The 20,146-nt window shown below is 30.8% G+C and overlaps 1 protein-coding gene across 2 annotated transcripts; it reads right to left on the bottom strand.

Moving 5' to 3' along the window:
* Positions 1 to 5,180: 5,180 nt before the first annotated feature.
* Positions 5,181 to 18,947, bottom strand: LOC107873606 (gamma-interferon-responsive lysosomal thiol protein). 2 transcript variants are annotated; one of them, XM_016720517.2, is made up of 5 exons: positions 18,560 to 18,947; positions 10,199 to 10,264; positions 9,622 to 9,762; positions 6,984 to 7,076; positions 5,181 to 5,653 (listed from the first exon to the last, which is right to left on the bottom strand). In XM_016720517.2, exons 1-5 carry the CDS (start codon positions 18,812 to 18,814, stop codon positions 5,447 to 5,449), a joined length of 762 nt encoding a protein of 253 aa, XP_016576003.2. In that variant the 5' UTR covers positions 18,815 to 18,947; the 3' UTR covers positions 5,181 to 5,446. The 2 variants fall into 2 exon arrangements, with proteins under 2 accessions (XP_016576003.2, XP_016576004.2); XM_016720518.2 differs by lacking the exon at positions 18,560 to 18,947 and adding an exon at positions 12,909 to 13,322.
* Positions 18,948 to 20,146: the final 1,199 nt, after the last annotated feature.

Here is a 20,146-nt window from a genome sequence, read left to right on the forward strand (position 1 = left end):
CTTCTTGAAAGTTGCAATTGGAAGAGGCTTGGTGAATAAATTAGCCACACTGTCACTTGAATGAATCTGTTGTACATCAACATCACCATTCTTTTAGAGCTCATATGTATAAAAGAGATTTGGCGAAATATGCTTCGTTGTATCTCCTTTTATGAATCCTCCATTAAGATGTGTTATGCATATTGCATTATCTCTGTATAAGACAGTGGGTACATTTTCATATTTCAAATCATAATTTTCTCGAATGGCATGTATGATGGATCTCAATCATACACATTCTCGGCTAGCTTTATTAATAGCTATTATATCATCATAGTTCAATGAAGGGACTAGATAGAGTGCTTTGCATGTCTCCAAGATATGACAGTGTTCTCACATGTGAACACATTGCATGTTTGAGACCAAAATTTATGCAGGTCAAATAAGTACCCAACATTAGCATGACTAATAAGATCGGGACTTCAATCTTTAGAATAAAATAAGCTCATGTCTTTTATCCCATTTTGATGTCTCCTAGTAGGGGAAGAAATATACATTGCTAACAAATTGACTGAAAAGACTATATTATGCCTAATAGTATTTGCAAGATACATTAGTGTTTTGCATCAATGGCACTAAGATATGGTACTTCATATTTCTAATTTCAGCAAATATTCTATTGCTTTTGAAAATTCTCCATGAGTTTCAACAATATTTAGACCATCAATTTATCCCTTATAAAAATAATAAATAAGTTCCTCAGAAACTTTATATGCTTCAGGTATTTTGAATCCTTTAGAGATTTTCATATGGATTTTTGTTAAGTGACAATATCAATATGTGTGACATCTTCAAGTGTCTGGACTGCAAATCAAATAAGTGTTATATTTATCGAGATACATCATTTCATTTCACTTGATAAATGTTTCTACATCAGCATACTTAAATAAACGTAGAATTCAGATCCTCGTAGTCTTTTCCAATATTGCATCAATATTGTATCAAAGATATCGACGATTTCTCATTTTATATCGATTTACAATGCGACATAACATTTTGAGATCTCATCACTTCATTATTTTCAGGTACCTAAACCTTTCATAAGGTTTCACGAAGTGTTATGTCGTAGGCTCTTTAAGGGCACATGTCTTCTTATTATGATTATTTGTTCCATATTCTTTTCAAGGATCATTTCATTTGGAATCGATTGGTCTATCATGCTTCACGCATGCATAGACTTTGTCTTTAAGAGCACTTGTAGCTTAAATATGATACTAAATTTAAGTCAACAGATGCTTCCGACATTTGACTTGAATTATCTTTTGAATGGGGATCTGATGATAATTCCTAACATATTTCATAGCTACTTATAATCTCCCCCTTATGTTAGGAAAACTAGCATACATGCTCCATCTTCTTTGAGGAATTCATCTTTGTGCATCATGGTATATTCATTAATCATATACCGCACATCAAAATTATTAGATAGACAACGAGTGGTTCCTAACTCAGAACCAACTTTGAGGGGAATTGATCATAATTTATTGGTTTGATGTATACAAGTACTTTTGTATATAATATTTCAAACCAACACATGAAGCTTTGTTCTCATTAGCAATGGTTAGCTATTTATCGAAGGCATTCAATGCCAAACTATCATCATCAAGATGAATTGACTTGATTACGCAATCTGAAAATTATGCTCTTAACTCAATTTTATTGAGCAAGCAACTTTATGAATGTCAAACGTAGATTGACAATGAATGTACATATGATCATCAATATTGATGCATCTTTTCAACATATCACATGATAGGTGAACGGGCCCATATTCACGTTTTATATTTTGATTTTGAGGGATCAAATCCCAACATTAGTTGGTCCAACCAACTTATCATGAGAACAAGCAAAATCAAAAGTTCATGAAGAATTTTCTAGTTCTTCAATATACAATACTCACTATGCATATCTTTGGGATGTCACAATTGTTCATGTCAATTTATGAATTTTTATTCTAGCAAACTCTAAGTTTATCATAACATGTACCTTTTACTTTAGTAAATATCAGATTTACTATTTCAGAAATAGATTTCAAAATTGTTCAGCCTCTTTTGGAGGTGAATTGTGATATCATCACAATCAAGTGCGCGTTTGCGTTAATAAGCTTATCATTTTCCAGGAATGAAATATAATCGTGTCTTAAGCCTATCAAATTTTGATAGCTTATAACCTCACGATATTGCTACTACTAGCTTATAACCTCACGATATTGCTACTACAAGAGCAAATCGAGGCATACATATTGTGAATTGCTAGCACATTCACTTCGGAGAATGAAGCACATTCAATGAGACAAATTTCATGTCTTTCACCAAAAACATATTGGTTTACCTTAACCATCATTATATCATCAATATGGTACATTGAGATTCAAACTCAATGTCTTGTCCATATAAAGGCGTCTTAGGCATAAATCGATGAGACTTAAAACTAATATTTTATTATCATAGTGCATCGGGATTCTAACCCAATGTCTTACTCTTTTATGAGTTCGATTAAACTTACATCCATCCTCTTATCCTCAACCAGTGCATTAGAACTCAAACCCGAGTCTTTCATAAATATTGTGACCAATCTTAATTATAGCCACAAATAAAAATTTGATCATAATATCATCTCAATGTAATCATATATAAGTTTCAATTTCTCGGCTAATCCTTGACAATGTTAATAAAGATTAAAACGGATAACCACTAAGGAGTCGTTTGGTAGAGTGTATAAGATCAATGCAAAATATAGTGTATTGGTAATCCTTGCATTAGTAATGATTATATTACTTATGCTTGTATTAGTTATACATGTATTATTTCTTATACGTTATTTGGTTTGATGTATAAGAAATAATACATCTTACATAATTTCTATAAAAAAATTGTTTGTTTACAAAAATACTCTTCTTTGATTTTGTACACTTTTTTGCAACAAAATTTTTTTGTCATCTCAAATATAATTAGTATTGTTGAACTAGTATATAGAGGTTTCAGATTAATTGCAAAACCTTCATCTTTGCGCATGAAATATTATGTCAACGGATTAACATAGTCGAAACAAAAATAAAATATAAGACGTAAAATTAAGAAATAGTCTCAATTTTTTTAATCTTTTTAAAGACTCTCGAAGCAAAGAAAAAATATGTTACAATTATTTAAATCAATTATTCATTATTGTAGATTAAAATGGTTGGGGGGGGGGGGAATTGTGAAATGTTTTGAAAAGATTCACTATTACAAATTAAAATGGCCGAAAAAGAAATGGTGAAATATTTTGAGAGAGAAATTGAGGGATATTAAGGTCATTTAACAAGTTAATGCATGTATTAAAGACTTTGCATTACTAATACATAGAAAATGAAAATGGGCGGTATTAGTAATACACACCTTAATACACAATAGAGTGTATAACTAATGTTTGTATTAGTTATATATTGACTAAAAATTGTACCAAATAAGGTATTCATAATACATATTAATTAATACATGCATTATTTTTGTCAATACACTCTACCAAACGACCCCTAATTGTGTTATAAATATAAAGCAATCGACACTTTATTTTATTATATAAATAATTAGTTTGGCAGGTGGAAACAAAGCTCTTAGAAAATTTGGTATAATCAATTTAAAATTTTCATAGTTTGTTAAACATAGTTGTTTAGGTTGACAGAAATAAGAATGCAACTTAGAAACATGTTCCCTTAACATAGGAACCTCAAGTAGCCGACAACACGACTTTTCCTTAGCCTAATTTATTAAAGCTTACTTAATTTTGTGCTTTACCTCTTTGGAGCCCGCAGTAGACGGAAAGCATTCGGTGGCGGCTAGTGATTAATTTCTCAATTGATTAGAGACTCGTGCAGCTAGTGATTAATTTCTCAATTGATTAGAGACTAACGTGATATAAAATATAAAATAAAGAATAAGGAAGAAGAGTAGAAAGTTCTGACGCATTCTATTGACATCCTTGCGAATGATTTACAATGAAAGTCCTTCCTTTCCTTCTATTTACAGGGAAAATTTACTCCTAGTTTTTCTGACTAAAAAACAGATACTTCTTTCTATTTATAGGGAAAATTTACCTCTAGTTTTTCTGACTAAAAGACAATACTTCAAATACTGATAGATATCAATTAGATCTTATTAGTTTTTCTGACTAAAAGACAATACTTCAAAATAGATATCAATTAGGTCTTGATAGATCTTACTAGTTTTTCTGACTAAAAGACAGATGAAATATTCATAGATATCAACTAGATCTTGATAGATCTTATTAGATTGTTACAGATACTTCAAATCCTGATAGATATCAACTAGATATAGATATAAATATCAACTAGATTTTATTAGATCTTATTTATATAGTTAGTATAATGTAAATATATTTATAACAATTTCGAATAAAAACACCTAATATAAGTCAATCGAAACATAGTCTTGATGTAATATTGTATGCTTTAAACCAAATTCATACAACTGCGCCAAAAGGCCTCATATCATTAACATACATAAATATAGTTATAAAAACTCAATATAGGGGCAAAAAGGGCATATTTTCTCCCTTTTTTTGGCTATCAATTTGTAATCTTACACTCAAATCACATGTTTAAATTCCTCAAAAATATTGTCGAACCCATATTAAATCTTCAAAAAATGTATTACTTTAAAAGATTTAACACGCATTGATAATACCTTTAAAGAATCCGGACAACTGAACTCATACAAACTACAGTGAAACTATAGCTTATATCAAGGAATTGGTAGCCCATTTTCTAAGCTCAACTGAATCCATCACCTTCGATTTGAACTATCTGCTGCCATGCAAGAAAAGGGGATCAAAATGCATGTGCATAAAATAAGATCACACTCATTCTGAATCGGCTGAATTTAAGCCTTGGACTCGAGACGTGACTACTTTGATGTAGACAACTTATAAAACTCCATACTTCCAACATATATCCCAAATTGAACCAAATTATCAACCCCCTTCCTCCCCACCCCACACACACACACCCAAACCAATCATATTGCCAGTCATAGTCAATTGCCGAATTTAAAGCCTGTTTCCTAAGTTCAACTGAATCCATCACCTTCGATTTGAAGTGTGTGCAGCCATGCAAAAAAAAGGGGGATCAAAACGCATGCGCATAAAATAAGATCTCATCCATTCTGAAACGACTCAATTTAAGTCTTGGACTAAGGATGTGGCTGCTTTGATGTAGACAACTTATAAAACTCCATACTTCAAACATATCCCAAATTGAACCAAATTCTCATATTACAACAATTCCTATCATTAACAACTGCATTACAAATGCATAAACCAACTATAGCATCTCATCATTTCATAAAACAAAGCAGCATCAAGGAGGGAGGTCTATAGTATACACAACACGATACAGCATCCCGGTGGATTATGCAGATGCAGTGAGCTTAGCGCGGTTCAACCAAGATGTAATAGCTGAACTTATAGTTGACAACTTGGAAATGGCCGTCTGCTTTAAGCAAAAAGAGTTAAGTTTCCTTCCCATTTTAATGACATTGATGGATGAGCTGCAACCGGGGACTGGAGTAGTTCCTTTGTACGCTTTGCAGATGTAGCTTATGAAGTCCTCGTAGTCCTGCAACGATGAAATACATTGTCAGAGAGGAGAATATTCATACAGCAAAACGTAACTGGTGACTTCTAAGTTACTCCATTCTTCTTGATTGGGGAAATCGATTATGGAACTTCTAATTACCCCCTTGCGTTAGAGGGCATTTAGCCATTTACATCAGTTAAAAGTCGGAAAAGGGATAAATTTACTCCCGAACTAAGGTAAATGGTATGTATATAACCTCCGTCATACTTTGGGTACGCATATGCCCCTACCATTAATGAAATGTTATGTATATGTCTCTCACACAAACAGTAGGGGCATATATGTACCTAAAGTATGAGCAGGGTACATACGTACCATTTATCATAATTCGGGGGCATATTTGTCCCTTTTCCAGTTAAAAATTGTACAAAACAAAAACTTGGAAAGGAGGTAGATATAGGAAAGACTTTGAGGAACTGTTGAGAGCCAAAGCAATTTTAGAGGTAAAAAACTCTAAATCAGCCCGGAAGGATGAAGTCCACTCCTTAAGGTGAATATGCTGGCAACTCTCATATTATAATGAAATAATTTTCAGGGAAAATGCAGGTGGGGGTTGGGGGCAGTGGCGGATCTAGCATATATCAAGGGGGCCGAACCCCCTTCGGTGAAAAATTATACTATTTATACATGGTTAAAATTATTTTTTATGTATATATTGTATATGTTGAACCCCCTTCGGCTAGTTCTTGTGTGCACTTTCGAACCCCTTAATGAACTTCTTGGCTCCGCCACTGGTTGGGGGTGGGGGTGCGGAGGAAGCAGAGGCGGAATCGGGATTTGAAGACGACAGAGGCACCACCAGAGGGGATGCATGTAGTCGAAGACACCGACACTGCTTCGTTGGAAACGGTGTTAAACAAACATAAAACCAAATTTTTCGGACAAATATAAATCAAACAAGATAATAACGTATGGTATGATAGTTCTGGTATCACTTTACACATTGAGGTGCCCAGGATGAAACTCACCCCATATATGCATTTTTTGAAAAAAATGACGAGAAAAATGCAAAAACTATGATGCTAGTTGAACTACTGCACCAAATTTGTGCTAAAGGGTGCCAAACAAAATATATGATCCTTGGTTAGGTATACATACGCATATATACATGATTTTTTTCCGAAGTTGACAGATGCACGTGTACCCCCTACCCTTCCACGGGGCTCCAACTCTAGGGGAAGGGGTTTGTTGTCGATGTGCATGCAGGAAATGAATTCGAAAACATAAGTTGACAAACAGCTAGGAAAGGACTATAACACTAGATAATGAACAGTGCAAGTTCTGAAATAAAGAGGAGAAAGAAACTGACTTCATAAAGTGGTTGGCCATCAACGACAACCCACGGTACATATTTATGTGGAGGCTGAAGGGCATTTGTCTCAGCTGCGTAATGTAGTTCGAGCTGCACATAAGATCAAGTAACATTAATTCGCAGATAATAAGATGTTTTTAAGAAAAAAATCATCATAGCAAATAAAATTTGTTCCACCAAAGCTCTTAATAAATCAAATTTGCTTCCCATAAGCTCCGAGGATAATGATTTTCTGTTGGTGGAATTCAAGCCAAAACAAATGGATGCTAGGACTAGCTTTCTGAGCTATTCTACACAATTTCATTAATCTCAAACAGCACATATGAGTAACTTAAATCGTCTCCGGTCTCAACTAATCTCAAAGACTCAAAACAGTGCAAGTGGTCCTTGGTGACTTTCCACTTTCGATTTGCAAGATGGTTCTTGCACCCATCTCATATGGTCTCTGCCAACTTCGACAAGAATTGCCCTCCACTATGTTGGAATGAATTTACCGGAAAAAAAACTTGAATAAACTTGATTATATTTGGATGTTTTTGGTCTAATTGAGATAGAACCAATGGGTCATAAAAGATATTTTGATAATTTTATTGATGATGCTTCACGAAAATTGGGGTTTATTTCTTGAGAACAAAAAACTAGGTATAATTGAACATTAACGTGTCGCTAACCTGACAACAGAGATGACTACATTTCAAGGGAATTTGATAAGTATTATTCAAGCCATGGGGTCACACATGAAAAAACAGTTCCCGGAACCCCATAACACGATGGTGTAACTAAAAGGATGAATTGCATGTGTCATGATTGAGAAGGTGAGAAGCATGCTCAAAATGGTTAAACTGCCCAAGTCATTATCGGATGAAGCAGTTCAGACTTCATCAGACAACCTTTACTTGATCAACAGAAGTCTAGCAATTTCACTGGGTTTAGCTATCCCGGAGAAAGTTTAGACGAATGTACTACTCCCAAGCTAAAGAAGTTCTTGTGAAAGCTTCCAAAATGAACTGCAGGAGCAACGAATGAAGTAGGATGAAAAAGTCACTTCTTAAATATTCATCGGTTACATATTGTGAGATCCTGAAAAGAAGAGTCATCAGAAGCAGAGATATACTGTTCCGAGAAAATGATGTGTAACTTATAATAACCAGTGGGCGATTTCCAGAAAAAAATAGGTCATAATCTTATTACATTACTTCTACTTCTGACCATACTGTAGGCAGAGAAAGCACTAGAGCTAAGAGTAGACGAGGTTGCTGAGAAAAAGAGCGCCCTGATGAAGATGTTGAGGAAGGGACGCCACTCGATGATAATGCCGAGCAAGTCAAGCATCCTACTCCAGAAGAAAAAGAACAACCTCATCCTACTCAAGAAGTAGAGCAGCCTCTGAGGAAATCAAAAAGGCAACGAATAAAATCATCCAAGTATACTTACTCAAGTATGTCCTCGTTAGTGATGGGAGGAGCCAAAAAAATCTTAAGAAGGTTTCGTCTAATTCAAAATTGGATAAAAACGTGCAAAAAGAGACGAGAGATCCCCACAAAAAAAAAAGTCTCGTTTGTTATTTTCGAAAACAACTTTGTCATTCCGTTTCATGTGGATGAGAAAATTATTATACGACAAGACAAGAAGTTGATCAAGTTGACGGGAGTGTTGTCCAAGTCATTTGACATGGAGGACTGGGTTGGGCATGGCACAACAAATTCTAGACACAGGATTGTTTGAGAAAGAAGTACATCGAACATGTTCTTGAATGCTTTAACATGAATAATGCTATGTCAATCTGCACGCCTCTTTGCTAGTCAAACAAAGTTGAGCAAGAAGATGTGTCTTACAACAATGGAAAGAAAGGTATAGCATGGGCGGAATTCCTTATTCCTTTCCCATCGGGAGTTCTATTATGCAACAGTTTGTAACAAAGATGACATTGCTCACGCAATCGATGCTATCAGCACATCAGCAGGTTTCTTGAAAATCCCGAAACAGAACATTTGGAACTGTAAACCGGATATTCCATATACCGGAGAGCTACCTCAAGGGACTGCTCGTCTCTTGAAATGTCTGATCCTTCCAAACCATGATTGTTTCTTTATTGAGAATAAGTTTCCACGTCTGAGTCTCAGTGTTGTTGTTTCTCTTTTTTATTCTCGTTGTATGTCCGTTTTTTATTCACGTAATTTCTCGCGAATAGTATTTTTATGTGCTATTTTTTCGAACACATTTAAGGATATATCCAAGAGGAAGAAAGAGGAGATATATCCATAAAGGTGGAACTATAACTATTATGATAATGAAGCAACACATAACAGAGAATATTTCGCTTTCTTTTTACTTTATTTTTTTCACTGTCTACTTAAATTTAATTTCGTGAGGAATACATTCAATTACTTCTATATACATGGATGCATAAAGCGAGCAGACAATAGTCAACTTAAAGAAATTCCTCTTCTTCATATTCATATGTTCAACATATATAGATTAAGCATATAACACAACAATGGAAAACAAAAGTTCTTTTTTTTTTTTTGCACATTATGATGTGAAATCATACATTCCAAATAGATACTAAATTTATTTAAACCCAAAGCGAATCTTTACAGCAACGTAATTCAGAAATAATACCCAGAGAACTAACCTCTTTCCCTCGCTCACTGCCAACACATTCGGTAACTGGCTTTTTCTTCAAATTCAGCTTTTCAAAACATGTTTCCCACTGGGTATAGTTCCTATGATAGACCAGACTTTCGACACAGTAAATGAAAGGAAAGTGTCCATTCTGCAACGAAGACCCAATAAAAATGCAACTAGAATTTAGAATAGTCTCCTCGGAGAGATATAAAAGTAACATGCTACCAATCATTTATCAAATAACTCCCAAATACAACACATATATCTTTTAGGGGGTTGTTTGTTTCAACCTATGTTGCTCAGATTCAAAAAAGTCTGACGGTTGCATGTTGGATACTCCAAAAGTAGTGCATTTTTGGAGAATCCGACATGGGTGCGGTAAAATTTTTGGAGAGTTCGACCAAGTTATGCAAGTATTAGTAATGTACGAATTAGTAACACGTAGATTGATAATGCAGGGACTATTTCTTTGTATACATCAAAATGAACGTGCTTCAAATGAATTGAATAGTGATGCCTTTAAGCTTTACAACCGACAAACTAGAATTACCAAAAAAAATGCTCAACTTTGATTAGAAGCTTACCAAATCTGGCCAGGCATTAATTGCACACGCCTCTACAACGTCCAGAAAACATTCATCTTTTCCATGCTGCGACAACAAGAGAATTTCATAAATCTCCTAAGAGTGCTTGATGCTATTCTTATACATAAGAAGCACAACATAAATTAATTAGCCAAATAATATCCCAGAAACAGATCTAATCCTTTTCGATTGGTTCAATTGAACTCACTTCTTTTTTGTTCAACCAATACATACACAAAAACATTTAAAAATGTATAACATCACACTTTAAAATTTAAATTTGAGCCTTGTGACTTGTAATACTCTCCCTATCGCAAATAATGCTGAAATTTAGAGTAGGAGAGCTAAAATATCTATTTTCTGTGTGAGCTCAAGCATTCATTTCTTGATCTTTTGAAATAAATTTTGCAACAACAAAAATAACATCAACAACATACCCAGTAAAATCCCACAAGTGAGATGGGAAGGTAAAGTGCACGCAGACTTTACCACTACCTCGGGGAGGTAGAGAGATTGTTCCTGAAAGACAAAAGTGGCAGCCCAGTGCACTAAAATCTCACGCTATGCGCAAGGCTCTGAGAAGGGCCCAATCACAACGATCTATTGTATGCACTCTTACCTTGCAGAAGTTGTTTCCTAGGCTTGAACCCGTGACCTCCCGGTCACATGGCAGCACTCCAAGGCTCTCCTTCTTAAAATACAATTTTGCACATGTTAAAATTGTTTGCTTTGTTTCCGTTATCATTGTTATTTGTTGTTACTGTTCTTTTCCCCACTATTTTTTGCATGGCCCCTGGACTACTGTATTCTTTCTCTCACTGATTGTTGTTATGTTTTACCTAAGGTCTACCGGAAACAATCTCTCTACCTTCACTAGGCAAGAGTAAGGTTGCGTACACACTACCCTCCCAAACACCACTTGTGAGATGACACTGAGTATGTCTTTTAAATATCACACTCTAAACTCTGAGGTGGCTGGAGCCTAGTTTACTGTGTTCAACTAAACCCATTATTTTGGAATGTGCAAAGTTATTAAAACTTCAAAAAACTATTAGGTTTTGAACCCGTAGTTTTAAAAAGTGAAAACGGGTTTGATAGTATGAACTCAACCAAAAAATCAATCAAGTACAAATTTTGGATCCGCTTAACTCAGATTGAGGTTCTTTCCTATAGTGCATTTATATTTTGTAAAGATTGAAATCCTCGCTAGGGATGGTTTCAGACGAGGAAGAGATAAAAGAAACATTGGAGGGAGATGATTAGACATGACATGGAGCAACTTCAGCTTACCGAGGACATGATCCTAGATAGGAAGATGTGGAGGATGCGGATTAAAGAAGGAGTGCGTCCCTGCTAGTAGGTAGGACTTCGTTTTGTTATCCGTGCTAGTGGCCATAGTGCTAGTCTTGTTTCAGAGTGTGTTATCGTTTGTCGTATTACTTGGTAATAGTCTTGTTTATGTTATTATTTGGCGTGTTCATACCTATTGTTTCTTGTTCCTTTACTATTTTTTCCAGACTGTTTTTGTCTAGCCTCTTTGTCTCACCTCTATGGTAGTGGTATGGAATGCGTACACTAACCCTCCCCAGACCCCATTTTATGGGAATATACTAGGTATGTTGTTGTTCGTTATCCCTTTTTGCTTACTTTAACTAGTTATTTCCATCTTCTATTAGCAGTTTTAACGCTAACATAACCTCAGCTAAGGGTAACTACAACTTTTGATTACCGGGTTCATCAGAACACAGTACTTCCACCATCATCATCAACAACACACTCAATATAACCCCACAAGTGGGATCTAGGAGAGTAGAGTGTACGAACACCTTACGTTATCTTTGTGAGGTAGAGACGCTATTCGGATAGACCTTCAGCTCATGAACACGTACTTTCATCATCAACAACAACAATATACCCGGTGTAATCCCACAAGTGGGGTCTGGACGGGATACACCGGAATTAGAGAGACTGTTTCTGATAGACACTCATGAACACAGTTTATTTTAGTAGTAAATATGAATTTCATAATTTTAAGATTAAAAGGACAGCCCAGTGCACTAAAGCTCCCACTATCCACAGGATCCTGATAGACACTCATGAACACAGTTTTTTTTAGTAGTAAATATGAATTTCATAATTTTAAGATTAAAAGGACAGCCCAGTGCACTAAAGCTCCCACTATCCACAGGATCCGGGGAAGGGTCTCACTACAAGGATGCACTGAACGCAATCTTACCTTGCATTTCTCCCAGAGGTTGTTTTCAAAGCTTGACCCCGTGACCTCCTAGTCACATGGCAGCAACTTTACCAGTTACTCCAACGCTACCCTTTGCATAATTTTAAGATTGAATCCATAAAACTTAAATCTTAGATCTACATGCTATATATAAGGTGGCTTGAACATCATGAGGTCTCAAGATCAAATCCCAGACAAACATCAAGTGCTTTCTTGTTATTTTTTGTTCTAGCCAGTCTTGATGGACAAAGATACCTGATACCTATTGACAGATATCTCGTGGAACTAGTCGAAATGCATAGAAGTTGGTCTGAACATCACAGTTATTACAAAAATAATAATAATACATAGAAAAAAAGATTCTTGAAGAACCTGGCACTGGAACTAGTCTAAATACACACAAACTGACTCAAACAACACAGTTAGTAAAAAAATAACAATAATAATACATAGAAAAAAAGATTCTTGAAGAACCTGGCATGTAAAGGTGTTGTTTTCTAGAAGCTTAGTATTACCCCATGGAACAAGTTTAAGATCAACAATATCAATCAACCCATTCTTGAATATGTTAGGTAAATAATTAACAATGAAATTTGAACAGTAAGGACACAAGCTTTCATAATACAAAGCCAAGTACACTTTCTTCTCACAAGAAATGGAAGAAAATTGGGTGAAACATAGAAAGCAAACTAGAGAAAATGATACACTATTCATTTTTGGATAATGGAAATTGGGAGACTTTTTTGTTTTTTTATTTTGTGGGGTACTTTTTTTTTTTTCTACAAGATTGAATTAGGGATCTTTTATTAGTATTTATTTATAATTTATTTTTATTTTTTTTATCTTTGTTGGTTCTTGGGATACTAACCAGGACAGACTATGTGGAATGAAGTGAGAGGAGCCAACAAGAGAATGATAAATGATACTTTGATTGGGAAAGAATTATTTTAAAATTATTAATTTTGATATTAATTATTTTAAAATTAGTTATTTTATTATATAGATGGATAATTTATTTTATTACTATAGTGTAAATGATGAGATAAATAATTTTGATATTAACTAATACTTTATGTCAAACATGAAATAAAATAGTCCTTTATTTTATTTTGAGATTTGTTATCTCTTATAATCCTCACACCAAATGATCCTTTGAAGTTTCAGCATGAATTTTTTTAAAGTCATTGTTAAGGTTTGATGTTTCAAAATTCTAAAATTGAACTTTCATAAATAAAATAGTCCTTTATTTTATTTTGGGACTTTTTTTATTTTTTATTTTGTGGGGGACCTTCTTTTTTTTTTAACAAGATTGAATTTGGGATCTTTTATTATTTATTTGTAATTTGTTTTTTTCCTTGTTGGTTCTTGGGATTCCAGCCGGGACAGAGCAAGTGGACTGAAATGATGAATGATGAGTAAAGATAACTGAATTCAAGGAATATCTAAATAAATATTTTTTTATTTATATTTCTATTTTATGAGTATTTTTTTATTGACTAAGCCAAATTAATAAAGACTAAAAATTGATAAATCAAAAATCGATAAAAAATATCCTATTAGTTTGATTATTGATTTAACATATTTAAAAATTGAAATCGATAATATATAAAATTGAATCGAACCGATCGATATATACCCTAATTTATACAATATAGATACAATATTTAAACATTTTATATACATATGTATATATTTATATAATTATGTATACTATTAATAATTATACATATGACTTTATGCAATACAATAAAAAGATTGTTATTGAATATACAACAGTATATATATATATATATATACACACATATATATACATACAATGTTATACGAAAAAAAGTAATTTTTCATTTTATGGTTAAACTTAAATTTTGGGCAATAAAAAAGTAATGCATTTTTTATCACAAAATTACAATGTATATTTACTATTTATATTTTTTTTGGTAATTAACCTATTAATTTATGTTGTTATATAACATTAAGAATTAAAAATTAAGAATACAACACCAACAAAAATGACATATCTGATGTATTCTCATCGAGTGGAATTTAGGAAGGTAAAATATACATAATTTATATTACTATCTCAAATAAAATAGAAAAATTATTTTTGACAGGCTCTTAATTTCAGTACTTATTTAACATTAAGAATGTAAAGAGAATATTACATATATAAAAAAAAAAAATCATAAATTGGATAATCTTTGAAAATAGTATGAGATAGGGACATCAAAGTTGGAAATATTTACACCAAGTCCAAATGCATAGCCAGTCTGGTTGGTAAGATTCATTATTGGATGAATGTATGAATCTTTAATAACAAGCGTGATTTGAGAACTTGAAACTAAAGTCAGCCAAAATATAAATAAAGTGATAAAAATAAATCATCTCTTTAGTTAATTATCAAAATAGGCTAAATGTAATAATTTAATACGTTATCTTAATATTTAATAGTGATTTAACGAAATTGAACGGTATAATTTTTTTAAAAAAATATAAGAATTTCTTGTGTTTTATAATATCTTATAAAACATATAAGAAATTCTTACGTTTTATAGAAAAAAAAAAAACAGTATTGTCAAATCAATAGTTTTAGGTCAAATCTTATAAATTGTAATAAATTGTTATAATATTACAATTTATAAATTGTAACAATTTATTTTGTTTTTAACAAAAAAAACTAAAAAGAAAAAATTACTGCTTCATTTTGTCAAAAGTTTTTCTTACCTTAATATTTGTTCGTAATGATGTTTTTTATGGAATCCAAGAATGAATGGTGTTATTAAGTAGTCGTTTGGCCATGAAAACTAAAATTTTTCGGAATTGGAGTTGGAGTTGTGTTTGGCCATGTCTTTTTTAAAAAAAAAAATCGATTTTCGAAAAAACTTTTTAAAATATGATTTTATGCCCTAACTTTTATAAACTATCAAAATCACCCAATTAAAATTTACCTACCAATGAAAAAAGAACACAATTAATCACTATTATAAAAATAATTACATATACATGGTCATATTTAATGAATTTCAATTATGACATATATAATATTTATACTAATAGTCGTTTTCTCATATTTGAAAATTTTAAATATGAATGTTATATTAACAGATCACTGTTTCTTGTTTTTAAGGTAACAAATATTATCTTTCAAACAAATTTAGTTTTTTAGGAATTTATTTAATTTATTTCCTTCATTTTCCGTTCCTAAAAAATAGGAAATGATGAGTTGTTATCAAATTTTAGGATGCCGCTAATTTATTTCTATAATTTTCTTATACATGAAAGATTTTACTATGTGTGAATAAATTATTTCTATGTAAAACATGCTTTGCATATTTATGGTATATTATATCATATACCATAAATATATAAATATGCTTAGTATGTTTCTTTATACTTTATATTTTTATATATGCGTGTATATGGTATATACTTGATATAAACTTCATCTATAACATACTTTGTATATTTATATTATAAATATGTTTAGTATGTTTCTTAATACTTTGTATATTTATATATGTGTGTATATGGTATATACATGGTATAAACTTTATATATAACATACTTTGTATATTTCTATTATAAATATAATACTTTATATATTTATGGGTATAAATTATTACGAGTTATAAATTATACTCCCTCCGTCTCAAATTATGTGGCATCATTTCCTTTTTAATCCGTCCCAAAATAAGTGTCACCTTTCCTTATTTGACAACTTTTTAAAGGCACAATTACCCTTTATCCTTATTGGTCTCACTTAATAAAAAAAAATAAAATTGACACACTTTTTAATAAAGGATAATTTGGTAAACTTTATCAAGTCTTCCCTTATTTCTTAAACCTCATGCCCAATTAAATGGCGACACATAAAATGGAATAGAGTGAGTAAGAATTTATTATAATTTACAAGATTTGATATAAAGTTGTTGATTTGACAACACATTATTTTTTTCTTTTTTATCTTTTTTGTAAAACGTTATAAATTCTTACGTTTTGCAAAAAAAAAATTATTGTTCACTTCCATCAAATCAACGTTAAAATACTAAGATAAAATATCATAAATTATTATATTTAACTTATTTTAATAATTAATTAAAGAAATAACATATTTTAATTACTTTATTCATATTTTGACTTATTTTGATTCCGAATTTCACGATTTGATGGATAGTGCTAAGATTCCTTTTTTTTAATGGAAAATGCATAAGTTGCTTCTTAACTTAAACTACGAAACACACCAATGATATGATTAATGATTGATTCATCCATCTATTACACTCTTCGTTTCAATTTATTTATCATTTTTTTAATTTAATTTTTATTTTTTTGATATTTTTAACAAATTAAGAAAAAAAATCATATTACTGTTAGTATTAATTACTTATCTTCCAAATTATTTTTCATTACCTATTACTAAATATAAATTAGTAATGAATATAAATTAATAGAGGTACTATTGTAAACTCGGTACAATAATAATTATTTTTTTAATGAATGTGTCATGTCGAAAGGTGGTGAGTAAAAACAAAAGGAGGAAGTATTTAAAACTCAATAAATTTATCTGTACTTCACGCGGTCACAAAAGAATATAGAATAAAAAATATAAGATAAAAGTTTTTGGCTTTTGATTTTGAATCATTCGATAAATAGTTTCATAGTAATTCTCACATGCACTTATCGATTTTTTCAGTAAGAGAAAAGATGTAAAATAACTTTTGTTCAAGGAAAAAAGATAAAAATTAAAAATTAATACTCAAAAATTGATTGAATATAATTAACATGTCCTTTAACTCTTAGATAATCATATATGATTCAAATTAATTATGTCAATAATCATTCGAAATAATATTTTATTTCAAACATCCACATGATCAATAAATATTGATTGAATATTATTTCAATCCATTAGAAAAGTTATTTATAGTTCTTTTCATGCATTATTATCAATGGACACTTGACAATTATAATGATTCAAACTACTCTATCCACGAATGAAAAATAAGTTACTTCATTTTAAAAAAAAATGAAAATAAAGAATGGTAAAAGATAATTACTATATACCAAATTAAATATAAATATCACATCTCTTAATAATGAATAAAGTGAATTAGAATACCACTAAATAAATATGTTCAATTTCTAAGGATTATGAGAATTCATTATCATGATGTTACTTCTTATCAAATAACAAATTTAGCATTTTTCTCAATAAAAATTTCCTTTTAGCCTACTTTTATATTGTGTATAATTTTTTCTTATTGTGTATAAATTGCTTATGGGAAAATATATATCTTATGCAGCTTACCTTCCAATTTAAGACTTTTCACAAAAAACCTAAACAGAAATAAAAGATAAAAATAATAATTTAAAAATAAATTAAAAATATGTTAAGAAAAAACTAAAAGTTGAAAGTTCAGAATTGAGAATGCTAAAAAAGCAAATACAACTGAAAAAATGTAACAAGACATTTGTAAAAATAATCAGAATGTCAACATCAGAAAGTAATCGACTATTGAAGAAAATAATCAAAGTCTTGTTATCAACATAGCATAATCAAAATCTCTAAACTGCAAAGAAAATAACAAATAGTAATCAAAGTTTCTAAAAACTACAAAGATAGGAGAAACAATTAAATCATTTTTTATGTGTTAAATTTTAGTAGGATTGCAAGGAATAGTAAATATGAATCCATAACCTTGAATCGATTTACATGCTATATATAAAATGTCTTGAACATCACGAGGTCCCAGGATTAAATTCCAGACAAACATCAGGTCATTTCTTCTTATTTGTTCTAGCTAGCCTTGCTGGACAAAATTACCTGGTACATATTGACAGACAGGAGCAGAGCTGCATATAAGGTAGGGTTCATCCGAACCCCCTTTGATGAAAAATTGTACTATATACACATGATGATTAAAATTATTTTTTATATATATACAGTAGATGTCGAACCCTTTCGGTTAGTTCATATATTCACTTGTGAACTCTTTGGTGTCAATCCTGGCTCAGCCACTGTTGGCAGATATCTCGTAGAACTAATCTAAATACATGCAAGCTGGTTCGAACATCACAATTATTAAAATAATAATAAGAACATATAAAGAAAAAGATTCTTGAAGAACCTGGCACTTGAAGGTGTTGTCTTTTTGAAGCCTAGTATTACCCCATGGAACAAGTTTAAGATCAACAATATCAATTATCCCATTCTTGAATATCTTAGGTAAGTAATTAATAATGAAATCAGAACAACCAGGACATAGAGTTTCATAATACAAAGCCAAGGAAACTTTCTTCTCACAATAAATGGAAGAAAATTGGGTGAAACATAGGAAGCAAACTAGGAAAAGTGATGCACTTTTTGGGAAAGTAAAATTCATTTTTGGATAATGAAAATTGGGAGACTTCTTTGGTTTTTTTATTTTGTGAGGGACTTTTTTTATGTGCAAGATTGAATTAGTGATCTTATATTTATACTAGATACTTTAGCCCGTGTTAGCACGGGCCCAATATGTGTTATTTGTGTTATCTCAATTTATGTAGCATAAATAGCATTTGGAGTGTTAGTCAAATTTTTATTAATATAGATTTTTAAATAATATAAGTTGTTAATCATTGTGAGTTATAGTATCTTTTTACGTAATTACCAAACAATTTATGTTACTCTCTTTGTCCCAATTTTAGAAATTAGAGAGTCCATCAATTTTTTACTAATATATTTTTAAAATATTTTAAGTTGTTAATCGTTGTGATTTATAGTATCTTTTAGTGTAATTTCAAATAATTTATGTTACTTGCTTTATCGCAACTTATATGATACTATTAGAATTTCAAAAGTCAATCATATTTTTTTACTATATGCTTTTAAAATATTATAAGATGTTAATGGTTATGACTTATAATTATAATTTTTTTTGAATAATTTTTAAATATATATATATATATATATATATATAATATTTTACCAAAATAAAATAAATAAATTAAAATAAACAAAGTACTAAATTTTCAGAACATGTTAAATTCGAAAACAACATTTGGATCAATAAATTACTAAATTAAAACACTAAAACATGCAAACTATAAAATGTCAAAACTACCCCTGAATTTATGTGACACAAATATAATTTAAATAATGGAAAAATTACAGAAACTAGCATGCTTAAGACTATAATTATAATAAATAGCAATACTTTTTCAAAATTACAACTTATAGCAAAAGTAGCAATATTGTACCCACTTTATAATAATAGAAGAATATGTATTTTTCAGTTGTGTGTATGTATTTATGAGTAATACACATATATTTGTATATGTATTTATATAACAATATTTTACTTAAATACAAATACAATTCGCTATTTTTCGTAATTATAAAACTGTTGCTATAAAAGTTATAATTAAGGCTACAGAGTTGCTATTTCTGAAATTTTTCATTAAATAATCAATCAAAATTTAATATATTTTTAGATATTTTAAATTGTTAGCTATTGTAATTTAATATTTTTTATGTAATTTTTAAATAATCTATGTTATTATCCTTATACAAATTTTTGTGACACTGATAGTCAATTATATTCTTAAAATAATTTAAGTTTTTAATTATTATGATCTATAATACTTTTTATTTTATTTCAATTTAAGTGACACTGAAATAATTTCGAGAGTCGACAAAATTTTATGATTGAAGCAGTGAAGCGGATATGTCCTAA

The sequence above is a fragment of the Capsicum annuum genome, chromosome 6 (assembly GCF_002878395.1).
Source record: "Capsicum annuum cultivar UCD-10X-F1 chromosome 6, UCD10Xv1.1, whole genome shotgun sequence".
NCBI classification, from domain to species: domain Eukaryota; kingdom Viridiplantae; phylum Streptophyta; class Magnoliopsida; order Solanales; family Solanaceae; genus Capsicum; species Capsicum annuum.

What these genes read in the sequence shown, in the direction of transcription:
- LOC107873606 (XM_016720517.2), bottom strand. Translation starts at nt 18,814, where the DNA reads ATGAATTTTACTTTCCCAAAAAGTGCATCACTTTTCCTAGTTTGCTTC. An exon ending in ACAACACCTTCAAGTGCCAG is followed by an intron (nt 10,265 to 18,559) that starts GTTCTTCAAGAA and finishes TTGTTGTCGCAG; the next exon opens with CATGGAAAAGATGAATGTTT. An exon ending in TTAATGCCTGGCCAGATTTG is followed by an intron (nt 9,763 to 10,198) that starts GTAAGCTTCTAA and finishes TCTTCGTTGCAG; the next exon opens with AATGGACACTTTCCTTTCAT.